This window comes from Salmo salar, chromosome ssa05 (genome assembly GCF_905237065.1).
Source record: "Salmo salar chromosome ssa05, Ssal_v3.1, whole genome shotgun sequence".
NCBI classification, from domain to species: Eukaryota; Metazoa; Chordata; class Actinopteri; order Salmoniformes; family Salmonidae; genus Salmo; species Salmo salar.
Genome location: NC_059446.1, coordinates 42,175,682 through 42,198,186, shown reverse-complemented (window position 1 = coordinate 42,198,186; position 22,505 = coordinate 42,175,682). Strand labels below are relative to the sequence as shown.

At 42.8% G+C, this 22,505-nt stretch overlaps 1 protein-coding gene across 2 annotated transcripts in view; it reads right to left on the bottom strand.

Moving 5' to 3' along the window:
• LOC106604933 (slit homolog 3 protein) overlaps nucleotides 1-10,946 on the bottom strand; it is a 199,708-nt gene extending 188,762 nt beyond the window's left edge. Inside the window, exon 1 of one of the 2 annotated variants that reach the window (XM_014200077.2) lies at nucleotides 10,158-10,946. In XM_014200077.2, the coding sequence (XP_014055552.1) occupies nucleotides 10,158-10,348 (191 nt within the window). In that variant the 5' untranslated portion in view covers nucleotides 10,349-10,946. The remainder of the gene's footprint in view (nucleotides 1-10,157) is intronic. The other variant, XM_014200078.2, reaches the window with a different exon arrangement.
• Between the last annotated feature and the right edge of the window lie 11,559 nt (nucleotides 10,947-22,505).

Here is a 22,505-nt window from a genome sequence, read left to right as displayed (position 1 = left end):
TTCAGAAGTCACATAATTAGTTAAAAACAGTCCACCTGTGTGCAATCTAAGTGTCACATGATCTGTCACATGATCTCAGTAGATATACACCTGTTCTGAAAGGCCCCAGAGTCTGCAACACCACTAAGCAATGGGCACCACCAAGCAATCGGCACCATGAAGACCAAGAAGCTCTCCAAACAGGTCAGGGACAAAGTTGTGGAGAAGTACAGATCAGGGTTGGGTTATAAAAAAATATCTGAAACTTTGAACATCCCACGGAGCACCATTCAATCCATTATTCAAAAATTGAAAGAATATGGTACCACAACAAATATGGCAAGATAGGGCTACCCACCAAAATTCACGGACCAGGCAAGGAGGGCATTAATCAGAGAGGCAACAAAGAGAACAAAAATAACCCTGAAGGAGCTGCAAAGCTCCACAGCGGAGATTGTAGTATCTGTCCATAGGACCACTTTAAGCCGTACAATCCACAGAGCTGGGCTTTAGGGAAGAGAGGCCAGAAAAAAGCCATTGCTTAAAGAAAAAAATAAGCAAACACGTTTGGTGTTCGCCAAAGGGCATGTGAGAGACTCCCCAAACATATGGAAGAAGGTACTCTGGTCAGATGAGACTAAAATGTAGCTTTTTGGCCATCAAGGAAAACACTATGTCTGGCGCAAATCCAACACCGTTCATCAGTGAAGCATGGTGGTGGTAGCATCATGCTGTGGGGATGTTTTTCATCAGCAGGGACTGGGAAACTGGTCAGAATTGAAGGAATGATGGATGGAGCTAAATACAGGGAAATTCTTGAGGGAAACCTGTTTCAGTCTTCCAGAGATTTGAGACTTGGACGGAGGTTCACCTTCCAGCAGGACAACTAAGCATACTGCTAAAGCAACACTCGAGTGGTTTAAGGGGAAACATTTAAATGTTTTGGAATGGCCTAAAAAAAGCCCAGACCTCAATCCAATTGAGAATCTGTGGTATGACTTAAAAATTGCTGTACACCAGTGGAACCCATCCAACTTGAAGGAGCTGTAGCAGTTTTGCCTTGAAGAACGGGCAAAAATCCCAGTGGCTAGATGTGCCAAGCTTATAGAGACATACCCCAAGAGACTTGTAGCTGTAATTGCTGCAAAAGGTGGCTCTACAAAGTATTGACTTTGGGGGTTGAATAGCTATGCACGCTCAAGTTTTCAGTGTTTTGTCTTATTTCTTGTTTCTTTCACAATAAAAAATATTTTGCATCTTCAAAGTGGTAGGCCTGTTGTGTAAATCAAATGATACAAACCCCCCCAAAATCTATTTTAATTCCAGGTTGTAAGGCAACAAAATAGGAAAAATACCAAAGGGGGTGAATACTTTCGCAAGCCACTGTACACGCATGCACACACCACTGGACACCAATGTTACTGCATTCCTAGGGTGACAAATCAACCCTGACATCTCTGTGGAGAGTGCCCCTTCAAAACACATTATCATTGACACCCACATAACATGCAGAGTGACCACATTTAAAATACCAAAATGATGTGACAAAGGGATGATATTTGTGGGTCATTCACAGGTCAGTGTAGTCTACAGTACATTCATATTTTGGGGGGGCTGTCCTCTCCAAGTTTAGCTGGAATTTAGACCAAAAGGATTTTACAAATGTGATTGGTTGACGATATGACATTGGCCTGCGTGCTAAAATGCGGGACTATTCCACATAATCCGGGACATGTGGTCACCTTAATAACGTGTGCATAGGCATAGTTCATCTGACCAACACTCTCAATACATTCAGTGAGGAGTCACACACACAAAAAGACAGGAAAGGAGATATACAGTGAGCTCTAAAAGTATAGCTACTGTAAAAAAAAGTTTTGTTTTGGCTCTGTACTCTAGCACTATGGATTTAAAATTATACAATGACTATGAGGTTAAAGTCAGCTTTCATTTGAGGATATTTTCATCCATATTGGGTGAACCGTTTAAAAATTACAGGACTTTTTGTACCTAGTCCCCACCCATTTTAGAATATGTTTCTAAACACTTTCACATTAATGTGGATGCTATCATGATTACGGATAGTACTGAATGATGAGTGAATAATGATGAGTGAGAAAGATTGATGCACAAATATCATACCCCCAAGACACCATTACAATAGGGGATATGTGGGGGTTTGATATTTGTGCTTCTGTAACTTTCTCACTCATCATTACTCACGATTCATTCAGGACTATCCGTAATCATGATAGCATCCACATTAATGAACGTCGAAGTGTTTAGAAATATATGATATTCTTATTTACAATAAAAGGGACTCCAAAATGCATTATTTACAATTTCTATTAGGCACAACACAACCAAAACAAACAACAAATGCATCCAACAAGTTTGTAGAGTCACAAGCTTGATGTAATCATTGCGTGCTAGGAATACGGGACCAAACACTAAACTTTTAATAAACAAGTTAATTTGTCTTAAAATGGGGGGGACTATGTACAAAAAGAGCTGTAACTTCTAAACGGTTCCCCCGATATGGATGAAAATACCCTCAAATTAAAGCAGACGGTATGAACTTTAACCTCATTCTATCATTTCATATCCAAAGTGCTGGAGTACAGAGCCAGCTTACATCACATATGCCACATCACATTTCAGATGAAGAACTGCTCTGTATTTACAAAAATAACAGACACCACTTCATCACTGACCTGACGATGACTCAGCCATGGAATGATAACGCTATTCGCTCGATGAACAAAGATGACCAAAGAAGATGACAGCAACACTCTGTGCCATTTTCCATTGTTTATGAGGCAGCGTTAGCGGGATAGGTTACATTACACTGGGACTTTTGTTTTCTAAATATTTTCTTTACCGCACTGTCTGGATGAGTTCCCAGCTGAAGGACACCCACTTCAGACTATGCACAGCCGACAAAAATTATTTATATTTTTTTCTCATTGTCACTGTTTACTTTCACAATCGTTTATTTTCAAGGCCTGACAGGCAGGCAGGCAGCTCGATCATCCCAGCATACCTGAGTCAGTGTTTGCAGTTTGTACAGTACATGACTCCTTAGATTACATCTGTACGGCGGACTTCAGAGGTGACAGGGGCACTTTTAACGCTTCTGTGTGAAACTCGATCTGACAGACGCCAGAGCAGCCCAGGGCTTGAGGTGCAGGAGACACACAGCATATGTAAACCAAGGAAGATGGAAGAAGCCAAGGAGGAAGAGAAGAAAGCAGCCAACACACAAACAGAGGAAAAGAATGAGGTGCACTGCCAGAGATTTAAACAAGCGGGGACAGTGATAAAACACACAAATAAATCACAAGATTCTCTCGTGAACACTGTCAAAGTAAGGAGTAAGGCGAGCAGTTTAACCAGACCCCCAGCGCTCCAGTATAGTGCTATGGAGAGGGTTGTTCAAACACCATTAAACAGAAACTTCAGATGTCACTGCCTGGACATCCTGCCTCTCTTTGGGAACCTTACCCCCAGATCTAGATGCCACATACAGTCACATTCTGATCAACTCACAGCACAGCACAGAGAGCATGCAGTGATTCCTGGCTCTATACATTGTTTACTGGGTTGCTAGCTGCAACGTAGTGTTTGGGGCCCTTGCGCAGCTTACATCACAGTGACAAAGACACCGAAACATGCAGAGAGTTATCCATATTTCTTAGATTGGGATAAACACTGTTTCACATGCAGCTAAGTTTAGCGAGAGCTGAGAATATAAATGATGGTCTGATGGGACAAAGCAAATGGCCTTGATGTGTTGCTTTGGTGACAGAACCCCAACAACAAAAGACGGGCCTTGTTAACCTAAAATGGCCCCAGGCTCACAGACTCTTACAGACTATCAAATCCAGTCTTGCATTAAAGCATGACACACACTTGGACGAGTTATGGACTTCTGTGTCCCTACATTTTGGGCCTACCTCTTCAAGGACATCATTCGTGACTTGGACCACTTTCTCAACAATCTGCAACAGAAAGTTTGCTCCTTCTCTCTGCCAGCTCTGGCCTTTTAAGTGCTGGCTAAAATAAAGCATCTCCAAATATTTTCCATGCTGGGTGATTTTTTTATAAGGTGGACGGCTGATATTTCCCAGTAGGCTAACGCTAGCTGAGCCTGCTGGCAGTGCCAGCTGCTGGCTGTCTGGCAACTTCAACTCATTATCAGACTGTTCAACTGGTCAACTAATACCTTAGACACACCAGTAGGATTGTCAAACGCTTGCCTCCCGACAGTACTCAGCACCTGAACAGAGAGTCTGCAGTCAATCTTTTTTGTGTTTAAACAGCAAAGACCTTGAAGTCGTCAGCCACCCAGCCTTGTTAAAATACTCCAGACCAGAAGGTGGCAATGCATGTCCGTGTGTGTTGCTTTATGATCTAGTCAATCTTAGCTAGCTAGCTGCACTAATGTTGCTATTGTTGTAGAAAGCCCTTGTTGATACTAGCCAGAAGGCCACTTCGAGATAACTACCAAGCAAAGTGAGAAAGAAACAGTTTAATTCACTCTCCATAATCGCATACAGCCCATAGATACATATTTAGCTAGCTTGCTAACGTTACCTAAATTGTTAGCATGATTCGCTAGCTAGCTGTTGTGCTAGCTAGGTAAAGTAAAGAGACAGATAGAACAATGAGCCATATGTTTCACTGGATGTATGAATCTGATGCATCCAGTTGTCATTTCCACTCACCTCCAATTTTATTTTACTGCTTGCCTGAGTTACTTGATGTGGAATAGAGTTCCATACAGTCAAGGCTCTATGTAGCGCTGTGCGCCTCCCACAGTCTGTTCTGGACTTGAGGACTGTGAATAGACCTCTGGTGGCATGTCTTGTGGGGTATGCATGGGTCTCTGACAGTGGTGGAAAAAGTACCCACTTGTCATACTTGAGTAAAAGTATAGATACCTTAATAGAAAGTTACAGAGTAAAATACTACTTGAGTAAAAGTCTAAAAGTATTTGGTTCTAAATATACTTAAGTATCAAAAGTAAAAGTAAAAATATTTTCAAATTCCTAATATTAAGCAAAGCAGGCGGCACCATTTAATTGTTTTTTTTAAAATTTATGGATAGCCAGGGGCACACTCCAACACTCAGACATAATTTACAAACGATGCATTTGTGTTTAGTGAGTCCGCCAGATCAGAGGCAGTAGGGATGACCACGTATTCTCTTGATAAGTGCGTGAATTGGACCACTTTCCTGTCCTGCTAAGCATTTAAAGTTTAACAAGTACTTTTGGGTGTCAAGGAAAATGTAGGGAGTAAAAAGTACATTCTTTTCTTTAGGAATGTAGTGAAATAAAAGTAAAAGTTGTCAAAAATATAAATAGTAAAGTACAATACCCCAAAAAATGACTTAAGTAGTAGGACGAAACGGCCTATAGGGAGGAGGTGAGGACCCTCGGAGTGTGGTCTCAGGAAAATAACATCACACTTAACGTCAACAGAACAAAGGAGATGACCGTGGACTTCAGGAAACAGCAGAGGGAGCACCCCCCTATCCACATCGACGGGACAGTATTGGAGAAGGTGGAAAGCTTTAAGTTCCTCGGCGTACACATCACGGACAAACTGAAATGGTCCACCCACACAGACAGCGTAGTGAAGAAGGCGCAACAGCACCTCTTCAACCTCAGGAGGCTGAAGAAATTTGGCTTGTCACCAAAAACACTCACAAACTTTTACAGATGCACAATCGAGAGCATCCTGTCGGGCTGTATCACCACCTGGTACGGCAACTGCTCCGCCCACAACTGTAAGGCTCTCCAGAGGGTAGTAAGGTCTGCACAATGCATCACCAGGGCAATCTACCTGCCCTCCAGGACACCTACACCACCCGATGTCACAGGAAGGCCAAAAAGATCATCAAGGACAACAACCACCCGAGCCACTGCCTGTTTACCCTGCTATCATCCAGAAGGCGAGGTCAGTACAGGTGCATCAAAGCTGGGACCGAGAGACTGAAAAACAGCTTCTATCTCAAGGCCATCAGACTGTTTTATAGCCATCACTAACATTGAGTGGCTGCTGCCAACATACTGACTCAATCTCTAGCCACTTTAAAATGTTTAAATTGGATGTAATAAATGTATCACTAGTCACTTAAACAATGCCACTTTATATAATGTTAACATACCCTACATTACTCATATGTATATACTTTACTCTATACCATCTACTACATCTTGCCTATGCCACACGGCCATCGCTCATCCATATATTTATATGTACATATTCTTATTCATCCTTTTACACTTGTGTGTATAAGGTAGTTGTTGTGAAATTGTTAGATTACTTGTTAGATATTACTGCACGGTCGGAACTAGAAGCACAAGCATTTCACATTAACATCTGCTAACCATGTGTATGTGACCAATACAATTTTATTTTATTTAAGTAGTACTTTAAAGTATTTCTACTTAAGTACTTTATGCACTGGTGTCTGAGGGGGGTGCTAGTAACTTAAACAGAAAGCTTGGTGCATTAAACATGCTAATAATTCTCAGAAATACAAGTAGTGATGAAGTCAATCTCTCCTCTACTTTGAGCCAGGAGAGATTGACATATTATTAATGTTAGCTCTCCGCATACATTTATGGGCCAGTCGTGCTGCCCTGTTCTGGGCCAATTGTAATTTTCCTAAGTCCCTCTTTGTGGCATCTGACCACACGACTGGACAATAGTCCAGCTGCGACAAAACTAGAGCCTGTAGGACCTGCCTTGTTGATAGTGCTGTTAAGAAGGCAGAGCAGAGCTTTATTATGGACAGACCTCTCCCCATCTTAGCTACTGTTGTATCAATATTTTTTGACCATGACAGTTTACAATCCAGGGTTACTCCAAGCAGTTAAGTCTCGTCAACTTGCTCAATTTCCACATTATTCATTACAAGATTTAGTTGAGGTTTAGGGTTTACTGAATGGTTTGTCCCAAATACAATGCGTATAGTTTTTGAAATATTTAAGACTAACTTATTTCTTGCCACTCGTTCCGAAACTGACTGCAGCTCTTTGTTAAGCGTTGCAGTGGTTTCACTTGCTGTGGTAGCTGACGTGTATAGTGTCCTATCTTGGGTTAGTCTTTGGTAAAGACACTGCATTTACTCTGGGCAGCCAGCTACAGACAGCTGCTTCATGGAAACAAATCCATTGTGATTTTATTGTAATGTTACTAGCTACAGTTGTCAAAAAGCTAGCTTGGTAAATCATTTAGTGTCGTGTGCATTGTGCTGCGCTTACCACTTTCACACAAAATGTGTGCGATTGCCTTTCTCAGTTAGCAAGCTAACATTAGCTAGCTAACTAACTAACTAATAAGCTAGTGCACATCAAACCTAACAAACAAAACAGTATTCTTCAAGCACAAAACTCCTTAGCTAGATGTAAAATATGTAAAGAAATGTATTATGCATCTTTATTGTTTTAGCAAGAACAATTCTGATGAAAAGGGTGGATTACACTGGGAAAAGTGCCTTCATTTTTCCTTTTTGTTATCACTCCTGTCGGCTCCCCCACGTGGAGGTTCATGCTCTCTGATTGGCGCAAAGTCAAGTTTTCAGCCACTGCTGTGCATTGTGATTCTACAAGCAGAAACGGCATTTTCGTCTGTACCAGGTCGGTACACAGCAGGTACATCTTTTGTTATAACAAAAGAAGGAACGGCCTCCCACGGTGATAAGTACCTATCGGCAGTCCATCGGCACTCAGATTCTCTGTGTGTTTCATGCTTAAGACACCAACTCTAGAAGATTCACCCACTGAACGCATGTCCTATAAAGTCCCACTGCAAGACAAACTCAAGTTAAGCTTAAATTCGTTCACCACCTAGGCAATGGATTTGGGATGTAGAGGCATCTAGTAACTTTGTAGTGTAGGCTACAAATGGTCTAGGATAATTTCATCCTCCCTTTGAGGTGTTGATTAGCAGTGTAATTGGGATGATGGATGGTTTAAGTGATGGTAACCACATACACATCATTCTAAGCTGACAAGCCTCCCATTCTCCCACCCTGAGTGGTTGTGGACTGTGGGTGCGGCTGGGCTGTAGTTCATCCATCATGGTCCCAGCACCAGCATCAACAGCTTGATAAGAGCCAGGGGCAGCATACAGTACATACTCAACAAGCACACCAGCAGCCTACACAGTTCCACATTGTTCGCAAAGTGTGAAGTCGGTGGAAACCTGGGGAACTGTGAAAAACTCCACTGTAGAGATGATGGCATTCTTTACAAAAAATATGAATGAGAGAAAAAGAGCAAGTGAGAGTGTGTGTGTGTGTGTGTGTTTGCTTGCCAAGGAGAATGAGTGAAAAGAAAGAAAGAAAGAGGTGTGAGTAATAGAGTAATAGCACAATTTCAAAGAATAAAATAGCTGTTAAAAATCATATTATTTTATTTATGTGAAGGAAGCAGTGTTATTGGAGGAAGCAGTATTCCAACAGTGAAGTCATAGTACCCATTGCCCAGCATGGGGCAAGGGCTCAGTCATTAGAGCTAAATCCACACTCCAGGGTGTTCTGGGAAACCAAGCAGGGTGTGAATTGCACCCCAGAGTAGAGGCGCCTGTTCCACCTTGCCCACCATCGTTAAGCCCTCACAATCCTTCTGCTCAAACAAGATGCAAATGAGATAGATCTCAAGTGGTCCTGAGTAATGACAGAACAAAATTGATTGGGCTTCTACTTTGGTATTCTATAGGAGCTAGGCTGGCATTCCCCTTTGGAAAGCAGGAATGTTCAACAGACAGGTTTCCTCCTTTTATTACGTTAACACTCAAACATCCTTCCTCAAAACAACTGTGAACAAAATATGAACACGTCTCATTGCTGCCTCCTATCCGCAACTGCAGTCAAACGTCCCACAGAACTTGACCAGCAACTAAATAAAGAAAATATAAACAATTTTTCCTAAAAGGGGACCCCCACCAATCCCACTTAGTATTATAATTTATTTTCTCAGTGTAAAATGTCTTGGGATTGCTCTCTCAAATTCAACAGGTCTTACGGGGTCAACTAGCCTCTGGCTAATGCGAACACTGTTTGCTTTCATACCACTTCCAAGCAAAAATGATTGTGTTTTGTTGTTTCAGTGCCTCACATGTTTTGTATCCCCCAGGTCCCTAAGCTGCTTAGTTATGCTAGATAATAGTTCCCATCTCCTAGAATCACCAGAGGTGGAAAGACTGCATTTTCAGGGATTTCGGGACCCACTACTCCATAGGGTTGCTATTTCATGCTGTCCTCAGGTTAATTTGGCTGAGGCTGACTGGACAGGAAAGAAAGCAAAGGCTTTAGGGTAGGCTATAGCCACAGATCAGACCTGAACTGCTGGCACTCCCTAAAAGTGTCATTGCACATGACACACTTCATAAAATGACAAACCTAGGCACATATTATTATTTTGACACTCCTTTGTTGCACAAGATGCTTTGATTTATGAGTCAAGCTGTTACTCTTACTTTCTACCCTGTTATAATCAAGTAATAAGGGTGTATTATCAACAACTGATATGAGATATTTCCCTTTCCTATTTATATGAGGTAAAAGTATTCATCCACAGGTATGGGTGTTTGAGGGGATAAGGGCACCTCATTATCTCCAGTATGCCCTTCAATTCCTTCAGTCTTCATTAAGCCACGTCTGGTCTAATTTGTTCCCAATGTTACTAACTTTGACATATAAACGCCTACCTGTGCCTGGTTACTCATACAGGTTCCATACAGGCTCTGTTGAAATAAATAAAACGAAATGAACACAATGGCAACCGCCCTAATTAACAACATGTTTCATTGTTGTCTCTATTTTAAGGTTGACATTACAAAACTATTTATATACTCATCTAAAGACTAGCTAAATATTTCAATCCGAAGACTCGTCAACATTTTGAGTGAAATCGATGTCTCGCGCTCTCAAGATCATACAGCTTCAGCCGAGCGGGGCACGCGGGCAAGGCAGGTGCCAGATGTGGCGCATCTTCATAGCTGTATCTATCACTGTTTGAAACCACAATCAACAGGCTCTGCATCTGACTACTGCATCTGAACCACTCATACATTAACCACTCACTCATAACCACCTAGGCTCTGAAAATAGAAATGGACACAAGAGCAGTGGAATGATGAAAGCTTTTCGGGTTACTTACAAGCGCTCCGCGTTCCTAGGTATTCCTTTAGGCACGGTCCTGAAGCCTTGACCCTGGCAATCCACATGAGACCCAGAGCAACTGCATTTGTGAGGACATCCATTCACCGCGGCAGAGCACAGCAATCCGCACATCAGAACCCATATCCCCCAGTGATACGCCGTCCACTTCTCCTGCACAGTCGGTAGCATGGTATCCACGATGGCAAACAAAAACAAGTCTTTAAAACTAAAAAACTAAAATAAACACTGAATAAAAAAATATATAAAAGGAGGAATCCCCCAAAAGTAGATTCGACTTTCGTATTACAAGCAATAATAACTAGTTGGAGCTCAATTAAAGGCTAAAAGGTCCAGAAGCTAAGAATATGTGTAGATCAAATCAGCTTCTCAAAGTTGAGTAACTTCCCAAAGAAAATCGATGCGGAGTTGGGCTCATTCAAAGTCCCACTCGTGTTCTGCTGTTTCCTCACCATTGATACAAAACTCGAAATATTAGAGAATGAAAAATCCTTTCTAATCCAATTTCAAGACACTCTTCATCCGGATTCGTGTGTAATTTTACCTAAACAAATCTTAATCGGAACGTCTCCAAATCCTTAATTAAAAAAGTCAAATTGACCAAAAAATAAGTACATAAAGTAACGTTTCAGATGTGATAACAATGTCTCAGTTCTTGCGGGAACAGCAGCTACAAAGTATCACACAGTCCCATTCCAATTGATGCCTTTTCGAAACAAGAACTCGTAATCACAAAACTTCAGCAGAGCGCATGTAGGCTGGAGTCTGCGAGAAAACTCATACCTGTTTCCAACCCCCAAATTCTCCACTTCAGATTCCTACTGGTTCGCACTGCGCTGATGTCACTAAAAGCAGAAAATAAGTTCTTCGTCAAACTTTGTTTTAATGGCCCTCATCTGCTCTTTACATTCAGTAAGTTAAATAATAAAGAAAAGCACATGGAATTTTTGGAATAAGTTACACGCAATGAGTTTGTAATTGATGAGTTACATGGAAAACTTCAAGAATTTTACAAGTTTAGAGTTTAGGCATTAAACACTGATGTGTATAGAAATAACGGGACTGGATCAGGAAATTATATTTTACTCTATTTTACCTAACGTGGTGATATGATAGCCTAGTGCACAATTATAAATTAGGCTATTTGTGCCCAGAAACTGTGGATCTTGATTGATTGTTTCTAGTGCCAGGGTATTGTTAAAATTGAAGTGGACATGACAATGACAGATGCATTTAAGAATGACTGAGCGACAAGGGCAAGGACTCGGCTTAAAAAAATAGTTGTTTAGTAGGCTATATAATAAGTTGAAGGCAATAAAACTGCAATAAAACAAAGATTGGTTGCCTACTTTCCCATTTTGCTGACCCGTGCTTTATAAAGTAGTCTGAGAATAAAAAGCCATTTCTTCAATTACACTTATATCAATAACAATAGGCCTATATCTGAACGAAATTGAAATAGTTGTACAGAGTGGCCAAGCACTCAACGTTCAATAGTTACAGTTCAGACTCTTATCCAGTCTTCACTGAGCAGTCTGTTTTACTGTCATTTTGCAGTTGCAGTGCCCTCAACTGGTGAGAAATAGATATATAATTCGATTTGAAACTAACCCTCTTCTCTCATTTGAAGTACTCTGTAAAGTGAATGGTTTCAGACAACACGTAGCTGTTAGTCACAATAATAGGCCTACACTTATTGATCTTATTGAACATTTGAAACGCTAACTTAGCTTTGCATTGGTGATTAAAGCTGACTCAAATGTTGGATTAGCTAGGTAATAGAATTTTAATATCATACCAAGTTACAAATTCAGATGGAAAGCAGACCAAAACAGAATATAGGCAGATTTTCCTCAATAACATAGTCTTAAAACGCACCCGAGAACCCTAATGTTAGGCGGATGGGGCCAGCATCTGCGTCAGACATTGGCTGTCAGACTCTTCTTCCTCTCTCTCTGTCCAATAAAGCTCCACCGATGAGACTTGTTTAACAGACTGAGCAGATTTAATCAACTGCCATCTGCCAGGATAATCCACTTAAATTATTTTCAGTTACGAGCAAATTGAGATGTAATTTATGACATTCTGGACTCCTCTCCTCTCACTGTCTTCCCTCTGCACCCTCTCTCTCCCCTCCCCTCTCTCTCTCTCCCTCGTTCCCTTTCTCACTCTCCCACACTCTCCCTCTATCTATCTTTATTATATCAAGGTGTCTGGATAAAGCAGCGGGGTCACATGTCTACCTACCCCTCTATCTGGACCCAGATGCCAGTGGTTTGCAGATGCAGCTCCATGCCTCTCAGATTGAGGTGAAGAGTTAACTTATTCTTCAGTCTGGAGACTGAGTGAGGGGCATGTGGCTAAGCTGTGAACCATGTGTGCCGAGAATTTACTGACACACACACACACACACACACACACACACACACACACACACACACACACACACACACACACACACACACACACACACACACACACACACACACACACACACACACACACACACACACACACACACACAGCAGCAGCAGCAGCCACATAAATCAGGTGCGTGTCTGTGTGTTTAGGGGTGGCTGAGAGGGTTTACTGTGTACTTCACCCTTTCCCCTTTCTCATCTCAGGGATGAGGAATGTACTGTCGTTCCACCTGTGGATGAGTGTGGATAACAAGCATGGCGAGGACAGATATGCTCTACATGTGTCTTAGAGAGCTATGGAGACCAGGAGGACCCTGGAGGATCCTGGAGTTTCAAGGCCACTTTCCTTAAGGTCAGTCAACCACTAACCAGTCCAAACTGCTGTATATCCATGCCTGCCGAAACCACAAACAGAGCTTGGGCTCCCTTGAAGGTGTGGTGTGCCTGTGTGTGTGTGTGTGTGTGTGTGTGTGTGTGTGTGTGTGTGTGTGTGTGTGTGTGTGTGTGTGTGTGTGTGTGTGTGTGTGTGTGTGTGTGTGTGTGTGTGTGTGTGTGTGTGTGTGTGTGTGTGTGTGTGTATCAGTGTGTGTGTGTGAGAGAGAGAGAGAGAGAGAGAGAGAGAGTGTGTGTGAAAGAGAGATATCAATTTAAAGTGAAAGTGAATGTCGGAGGTGAGGTTGCAGAGTACTGATGATCCAGGGTGTTAAACCATACAGGTGGGATTTATGTTGATCACATACAGTACATACCCACCCTAATGATTCCCAGGAAACGTATGGACAGTGTATAGGAGAAACTTGGCATGGGAGATCAGTTCGCAGAGCAGAGGCCCACAGCAGTGCTTAGTATGGGCCAGCCAAAGACCTGTCTGAGGAAAATATCCATTAGCGTGCCATTAGACATGAGAGATCCTTTTAATGGATGCCTTTAACATAAAGAGAAATCCAAACTTTCCACCAATTACGTCAATTTCTCTGCCCATCTCAGAGCTATAGGAGCAGGGGAGAAACCCAGAGCAAGGGAAAGGCAATATATATGGATTTCCTCTCAATGCTTGTATTCACTCTCTCTGTCAGTAGGTTTGAATTGCATCATGTTATTCTGGGTTTTGGTTTTGTAAAATAGAGGACAGCTGTAGATCTTTAAAAACAGTCTCCCACTCCTACCAAGCTGTAAAACGCATCACCTGGTTCACTAAGAAAATACCACATTACATTTTATGTCAACCTGACAATTGCTATCAAGGTTCTTAGAGATAACTTGTTTTCTTTTTTATCAACTCTACAGCTGTTAACCCTCACTTCCAATTTGTTCCCATGGACTTAGTATAAGAAAAACAAAACAAGAATAGGAAGTAGCTTGCTCTCCCCAGTCCCCCAGACCTCCTGAGAGTTTCTCAGCTTGCATTGTTGTCTGGCACCTCTGTTTGCTCGCAATGTGAGATAGCGAGAGTGGGGAGGGGGGCAGGAGCCCACCCGTGTGGTGGCCAGCCGGCAGAGCGCTGGCCGGTCAACGGGACAGCCTTCCTGTGTGAGACAGCACTTGTGTCAGTCCCAGTGCCATGTGTGCCCAGTAAAGCGGCCAGCCCCCAGTCCCCAGCGCCACAGAGAGGCGCTAATTACATCCACATTGTCTCAACTCGTAAAGGGAGAGGAGGACATAGGGCATGGAGGAAGGGAGAAATACAGCACAGCACAAATCTGTGGTGAGGCGTCAGGGAACCACCAGCACCAGCCAACTCTCCCTACTCCATGCCTCCATTCCCTAAAAGTACCCCCAGGCCCATACTGTCAGTTCTCCATCAGGTATATTGCAGCACAGGCCCCCAATTCCCCAAAATCCTCTGTTCTTATGCTTAACACAGACATTCAGAGAATAAGGAGACTGACAGATCTTTGTGGGATTGCAAGAGAAAAAAAAGAGAACAAAAATACTTTCTGACTTCTGTCTTCCTTGGTGGTGAACACCAGATGTTGCCACAACCAGCCCCCTTTTCATATTTATTTGTATGCTATTCAACAAGCTGTCCTTATCCCTGGGAGAGTTGTTGCATGTCGGAGCCCTCCAGACATTGTAGATTATGCACAACCTGAAGCTGTTTCATTCACAGGCCTCACCTTTGACCCTGCTCTGATGTTGAGGCACGCTCCGTTTGATGTCCTAAACGCGGCAGTGCTGGACATTTGCTTGGGCTCTATTAGTGATTTCACCCTCTTGCTCTCTGAAAGCCATGTTAATCATGAGCTGAGTAATGGTGTTTTTCTCTCCTTTATGTTTTGGCATGCAGTGAACATTTGTTTTGGCTCTGACCTACATTGTGCAAACCTTTACAATGGTAATAGTCCTGTTCTGGAAAATAGTAATCACAGGAATAGCAGACCCGTACCAGAAATAGAGAACCTTCTGGTTGCTTGTTGTAGGAAGTTCACAATTAGATGGACACATTGCTGCAGTCAGGAGGTTATGTGTTGAGGGAGCGGGCGCATGATTGGTCTTTTGGGGATGAGGAGGTAGGTGGGGGACGGGGGGTTTGGGTGGGGGCTATCTGGTGCCCTTCCGCTCCCCACGCCTCTATCAGGATTAGCCTTTAAACAATTCCACATGTGGGTCCGTCTAACTAACCCTGACGTTGCAATGTTAGAATGGTTTTTTTTCTCTCTCCTGTGTAATGCTGGATGATTGATGATCCAATTTACTTGGGAGCTATCATAGACATAAACACAGAGGGTCAGGGCTGGCTGGACCATCGGCCACTCGTTTTTCTCTTTCTCCTTTTCCATGTGTAGCACTTTCATTATAATATACAGAACATGAACTATGGAGGGTGATGCTGGCATGGAGTCAGTGTTCTACAGCTCTGCTATGGACTTTCAAGTTTCCCCTCTAACCTCTGTGGAGGTGACATAAACCCAGAGAGCCAAGGGATGGATCTGTTCGCTCTGTTCTATAATCTAGGGGAGCTCCTATACCCCTTCTGATTGGCCGATAAGCAGGCTGTTACTGTGAAAGTTGAGCTGAGAGGGGGAGGAGTGACGACTGACACGTTCGTACAGTCAGGGAGAAAACAGTGATTTCACACGGCAACCCCTTGCACCTTTTTCGCCACCCTAACCTTCAAAGAACCCAAAACAAAACCTCCAAATTGAAATCATATTTCACAGCAACCCTCCTAACTTGCCACAGCTCATATACTAGTATAAACATAGAGCCGGGCCGTTACTAATTGTTCCAAGTCCCCTGACCAGCCTTGCAGCCCATGGCTTCGTTTACGGTTCAGTAATAATCTGTAATTAACACTAACCTCTGAGATCAGACCCCCTGATTGAGGGCAGCACATGTGAGCCATCTGCATTGCCCCCCCCAACGCTAGTGCTGTCTGTCTGTGTAGCGCGGTCAGGCAGCAGTCAGCAGAGACCCACAGCTCAGAGGAATTTACACACGGATGTCCTACTTGCATTTATCGTTGGTCTCTGCAGGAAAAACGTCCGGAGACTGACATGCTGTTTCTAAAGTGCCTTTTTGAATGTAAGCAGCCATTAGCAAGTAGTTGGCTAACGTACAACAAAGGTTTCAGTCAGGTTTCAGAGAAGGCTACACTAGATGAGTCTGTCACCACGGTGGATTATGTCCACGTCTTTTGGGCACCAGTATTAATAACAGTATACCCAAGCTAAACCTCCATTGACATTGGGAATCTATCGTTCACCCCTCTGCACTGAGATTATTATTAATTGTCAAATCTCAGCTAAATCTGTCACTTTTCCTTTGGCTAGCGTCAGTGTTCCCCTTCAGTTTCTTCCTCCAGGGGGCTAACTGTGAGCCAAATTAAATCCAAAAGCACTCTCTGAGGGTTTCACAGATTTGAATCAAAAGAACTTGAAGTTTTCAGAGAATGCTGAGGCCAGAGCCGGCGATTGAATAGCAGCAAGAGTTCAAAACCTCTGCAAGGCATTTTAATGAACCAAACCTGACAAAGTGATTTTTGTCCTTCAGAGAATGGCGAAGGGGGCAGAGGGGAAGGGGCTAGCTTTGAGTAGTGGGCTAAGGTTGGGTTGGGAAAGCCGTGGAGTTCAGAGCGGGTGAAGTCACACGAAGACTCAACAAGCTTGAACAATGACCTCTTTTTCTCCCCAAGACTTTTGTCAACATGAGAAAATTGGAAATACACCACATTATGAGGAGGACCTTGGAAGGTGAAGGTCGAATGCCAAGCCGCTCTCCTATTGACGGGGAGAATTTAGCAGCTGTGGTGCTGTTTGCTTTGAAAGGTTTGAAAATGCCTAGAATGGCAGAGGCCCAAGGAAAACAATGTTCCATGCCGACTGGTAGTGGGAACCCTATCACTCAGCAAGCAAGCGGGCAGTAGTCTAACACGGACACCAGGGCTCTCACTAAACCAGGGCTGATATTATGTTTACAGCAGCTCAACTGTACAAAGAGGGAAATGGAGGACAGGAAAGAGCAAACGCCACTCTGTGTGGTGAACGTAATGAAAAGGGAGGGGATTCCAGTCTATAAAAAACCCAATTGTGCTTCTTTACGGGACGAGGAATCAGTCGGTGTAGATCTCAGCACTTTTGCAACAACTTTTCTTTGGAAATTCTAATGACGATTACCGTCAAGAGCAGTGGTTTAACAATGGTGCTAGTGTTAAATGACATATGTGGAAACAGGAATTTGACAGGATTCCATGTGACGTTTTAAAGCGCCAACTCTCTGTGGGTGCTCCAAGTGTGGCCTGTAAAACGAGACCCACTGGCCTGAACGGGCTATATGGTTTCCATTAATGTTGGTGTGATCGGCTGGTCTGATTTCATAAATGTGTTCCACCTGCCCAAATATAGTAGTTGAGAGCTATACTTTGCTACTGGCTGAGGGAAGTGGTTATATTGGGCCTCAAGAAGCTGTCTGTCTCGGCGTCAGAATTAAGAATTGTGTGATATGGGAGGTATTCTAGTCTAGATGCGTTGAAAAAAAGAAGCAAAGGAAACTATTATCTATGGCGACCTCAGCTTGTTGGGACACATTGCCATTGTTTCACCCAACACTTTGTGAAGAGGACCATTTTCCAATGCCAGATCCACTCCTGCTCCCCAACCACCAGAACGATCACAAAACTACCACAATGGATTTGAATGATTTATTACAAAAGGGATTTATTCTGGGTGAGTTCCTGGAAGTGCTGTTATGTGTATTCAAGTTGGACTGATGTTGGGGAACATGGGAGCTCTTTCAGGTTTGTGTGGGAGAGAAGGAGAAAGGGAGAGTGAGATGCAGGAGTAAGGACCAGACCTAAGACAGCCAACCAGCCAGTCAGCCAGAGCTTTACAAAGTTGAGGCCGTGGCCTGTGTGTCAGGTCTATCAGGCTGGCTGGGGGTGATGTCTGGGGGTGACAGCATGAGTGTGGCGGGGCAGCTGGCTCTGGAAACTCTGGCTCTGGAGACTCTGGAGACTCTAATAACATGTTTCCACGTGTCACTTCAGTGGAGGTGAGACAAGGGCCAGCGTAGTGCAGAGGAGCCATTTCCATGTTTGTGCCTGCCAGCTTGGGTTAGACCCTCAGGAGTCTGAGCAGGGCTGGTTGGGGTTGTTTTGGGACGTCAAGCCTCCGAGTGTTTTAGCCTAACCTACTCCTCCAATTTAGCTACCAGAGCAGAATTGGGTGGACAATCTAACTGTCAGTCAGAGTGGCCTGAAATAACAGCCCCTCTGGACCCCTTCTCCCTCTGCTGTGGCTGATGGCCGGGAAAGGCTTATCCTCCACTGCCCAGCATTGTGTGGCTGTTGACAGAGGCTTGTAGTTACTGCGGGCTCAGTCTGTACTCACACTGGACTAACACATTAGCAAGGGAGGGGTGAGAGAGATCAGATCACAAATGGTGGTTTTGGCATTGTGGGGTGCTGTTAAAGGGTGCAAAACATCTTGTGATGTGAGTTATGTTATTGTGAGTTTGTGTGACATTGTGGTTTTGAGGAGTTTGCGATGATGAGCTATTACTCAGATATGCACTATTTGCAACGTTAGGACAGTTGTGATAATCCTTACCTTTTCATCTACTTGACCTTTGGCCCAGTGATGAGGCAAAGGAATTAACTCTTGTAACCCTGGGAGGTTATAGTGTTATAATGGAGTCTTAACATGGTACAGTATACCGGTCTCTGCTATGAGTAATACGTCGTTTTCCTCCTGTATGTAGCTTAGTTGACTTAGATGAGACAGTGCTACTGATGGGAACCTTTAATGAAGTAATGCTTTGACATTGCCTTTGCTTTTACTGTGTCTTGTCTTCTTTTTAGGCCTGAATGATAGAGGATGTGTCGTTATGTGTAACTCAGAGCTATCAGAATACAACATTATAGCTCATTCGTCCCAAACTGCCTATCCTTCTACCTGACACTGCTGTGATGTGGAAAGTAAATAATATAAAGAATACTAACACTTTGTTTTTGATCTTTCATCATTATTCATGCCTTGGGTTGCTTATATACAGTGATACACACTTAAAATGGGTAATCTGCAAGTGGTACATCCGTCTTTTTGACTTTTAAATGAATGATAAATACCCCGATTTTTACGAAAACATTGTCAGGGTGCCTCGTTGTTTGAGATGCATATTGTCCTTTTAGCAAAGCAGGCACATAATCTCTGCAGGTATGAATTACTGCAGTAAGCTGCTACAGTGTGCTGAAGCACCCACATGATGACTCAGAGGATTAATAGCCACTGCATGGTCAAGGTTAAATAGAGCTATGTTAATTAACCCAGGCCAACCGTCCAATCGCCTATAATATGGTCAAACATGGATGAAATAAATGCTGCAGGATGGATGAAGTCATATTACTGTACAAGCCATCTAATGAAATTTCCTTATAACAGTCAAACATCACTCAAAATTCAGTGAAAGGGATTTCAATGAAGTACCTAAAATAGATGACTCATATAAGGGTGTTGTTGCTGTATATGAGAGAAAACTGTATCCGAAGAAGAACATGTGTTTTTGATATGAAACCTTGAGACATTATTTTTGACGGAGTTGAGCAGTTTAAAATGTAGCATTTTATGTCGAAAATGTTCTCCAAGTGTTGTTTTTTAAAAGTTTTTTTACAGATATACTCAAAAACAACAATATTGGAGTTAACATCATGATTTTCCTCTGATATCCCTATCCATAATTTGTACAGTTTCAAGTCAAAGCTTTAAACCAATAGATGACCAGTCTATGTTATCCATTTAGAAAACACCAGTATGGCAAGGTGCTGTGAAGTGTTATCAGTGACTCCTGCCTGGCTCTCTGTAGAGAGAAACACATGGGAAGTGATGCGTTGAACATGGCAGATTACTGGGAATACGGGCCTGAGTGAGGGGAGACAGGGGAGAGGAGAGTGAAGACTTAGGGCATCACATTGGGAGTGTAGAGGGGAGACTCTGGGAACACGGGTAGTGGAGAGTGAGGACTGAGGACTGAGGACTGGAGAGAAGAGACTCAGGGGGACACAGGGAATGGAAAGAGGGCGGTGACCATACCAGTATCGCCATATTTTGTCTATGGCAAAAATGAAAACACAAAGCAGACCAAACGATTTGGTCCTTTAAAAACCTGCTGTATGTAAAATATTGTGTGCTATAGCTTTGACAATAAATACATGTGACTCTGGATGATAACATAACGATGTTTGCTTCCAACATTAGGTCTGTTTTCCAAAAAAAGTGAAATCCACTTTGTGTTTTGTTTCCTTGCCATGATACTAATGAGTGTCGCAATGCTGGAAAGTGGAGACTCAGGGGGGGCTTGGAGGTGGAGAGGGGGACAGTAGAGACTCAGTGGTGGACATACGAGTGGAGAGTGGAGAGGGGAGACTCAGGAGGACATGGGAAGTGGAGAGAACCTCTCCAGATTCAACAGGCTGGTTAGAGGGGGTGATAAGTCCAGCCCTGAGACAGATTAAAAATGAAGGTACTCCTGAGTGTAGGCTACCTCCTGAGTATAATGTAGTGATGTTTTGTTTGTGTTTTCTTCCCCTAAGGGCGGAATGGTACCAGCTTGAGTATGGAGCCGAGAGGCTCTCAGGGGACTGCAGCTTGGAGGCTGTCTGCAAGCCTCCGACCTGCACCGAGCAACGTATTGGGTTTCTGGTGTGGAGAACCCACAATGGCAACCTACATGATTTTGCAGTGACTTCCTAACTTGTGTAGGCTAGGTTTCAATTGTGTGCCAATAATATGCTCATGCCACATGTATGTAATCATTCCGTTTCTGGGAATCTGATGAAGACTGGTTAGTGAGGGCCCTAGGCATAAATATCAACACCATCATGTGGTTTTGAATACATATATTGAATACATATAATGTATAGATGTACAGTACCAGTCAAAAGTTTGGACACACCTACACATTCCAGGGGTTTTCTTTATTTTTACTATTTTCTACATTGTAGAATAATAGTGAAGACATCAAAACTATGAAATAACACATACGGAATCATGTAGTAACCATAAAAGTGTTAAACAAATCAAAATATATTTGAGATTTGAGATTCTTCAAAGTAGCCATCCTTTGCCTTGATGACAGCTTTGCACACTCATGACATTTTCTCAACCAGCTTCATGAAGTAGTCACCTGGAATGGATTTCAATTAACAGGTGTGCCTTGTTAAAAGTTCATTTGTGGAAGGTCTTTCCTTCTTAATGTGTTTGAGCCAATCAGTTGCGTTGTGACAAGGTAGGGGTGGTATACAGAAGATAGCCCTATTTGGTAAAAAACCAAGTCCATATTATGGCAAAAACAACTTAAATAAGCAAAGAGAAATGACAGTCCATCATTACTTTAAGACTTGAAGGTCACTCAATCCGGAAAATGTCAAGAACTTTGAAAGTTTCTTCAAGTGCAGTCGCAAAAACCATCAAGAGCTATGATGAAACTAGCTCTCATGAGGACTGCCACAGGAAAGGAAGACCCAGAGTGACCTCTGCTGCAGAGGACAAGTTCATTAGAGTTACCAGGCTCAGAAATTGCAGCCCAAATAAATGCTTCACAGAGTTCAAGTAACAGACACATCTCAACATCAACTGTTCAGAGGAGACTGCGTGAATCAGGCCTTCATGGTCAAAATGCTGCAAATAAACCACTACTAAAGGGCACCAATAAGAAGAAGTGGGGGTGCTTTGCTGGTGACACTGTCAGTGATTTATTTAGAATTCAAGACACACTTAATTAGCATGGCTACCACAGCATTCTGCAGCAATATGCAATCCCATCTGGTTTGCGCTTAGTGGGATCATTTGTTTTTCAACAGGACAATGACCCAACACACCTTCAGGCTGTGTAAGAGCTATTTGACTAAGAAGGAGAGTGATGGAATGCTGCATTAGATAGCCTGTCCCTCCACAATCACCCAACCTCAACCCAATTGAGATGGTTTGGGATGAGTTGGACCGCTGAGTGAACAAAAAGCAGCCAACAAGTGCTCAGCATATGTGGGAACTCCTTCAAGAGTTAGAAAAGCCTTCCAGGTAAAGCTGGTTGAGAGAATGCCAAGAGTGTGTAAAGCTGTCATCAGGGCAAATCTAAAATATATTTTGATTTGTTTAACACTTGTTTGGTTACTACGTGATTCCATATGTGTTATTTCATAGTTTTGATGTCTTCACTATTATTATACAATGTAGAAAATAGTCAAATAAAGAAAAACCCTTCAATGAGTAGGTGTGTCCAAACTTTTGACTGGTACTTTATATGATGATTTCTCCTCCTCCTCCTTTTAATATTTTACTGCAATGGGATAAACCAGGGTCACACCGAGTGTTTCTTGGTAGTCTTAAACAAATCTTCTTTGAAACAAAAGTATACACCTCACACACATGGTTATGGGCTTAAAGAAAATAAGACACCTGTACCATGTCAGATAT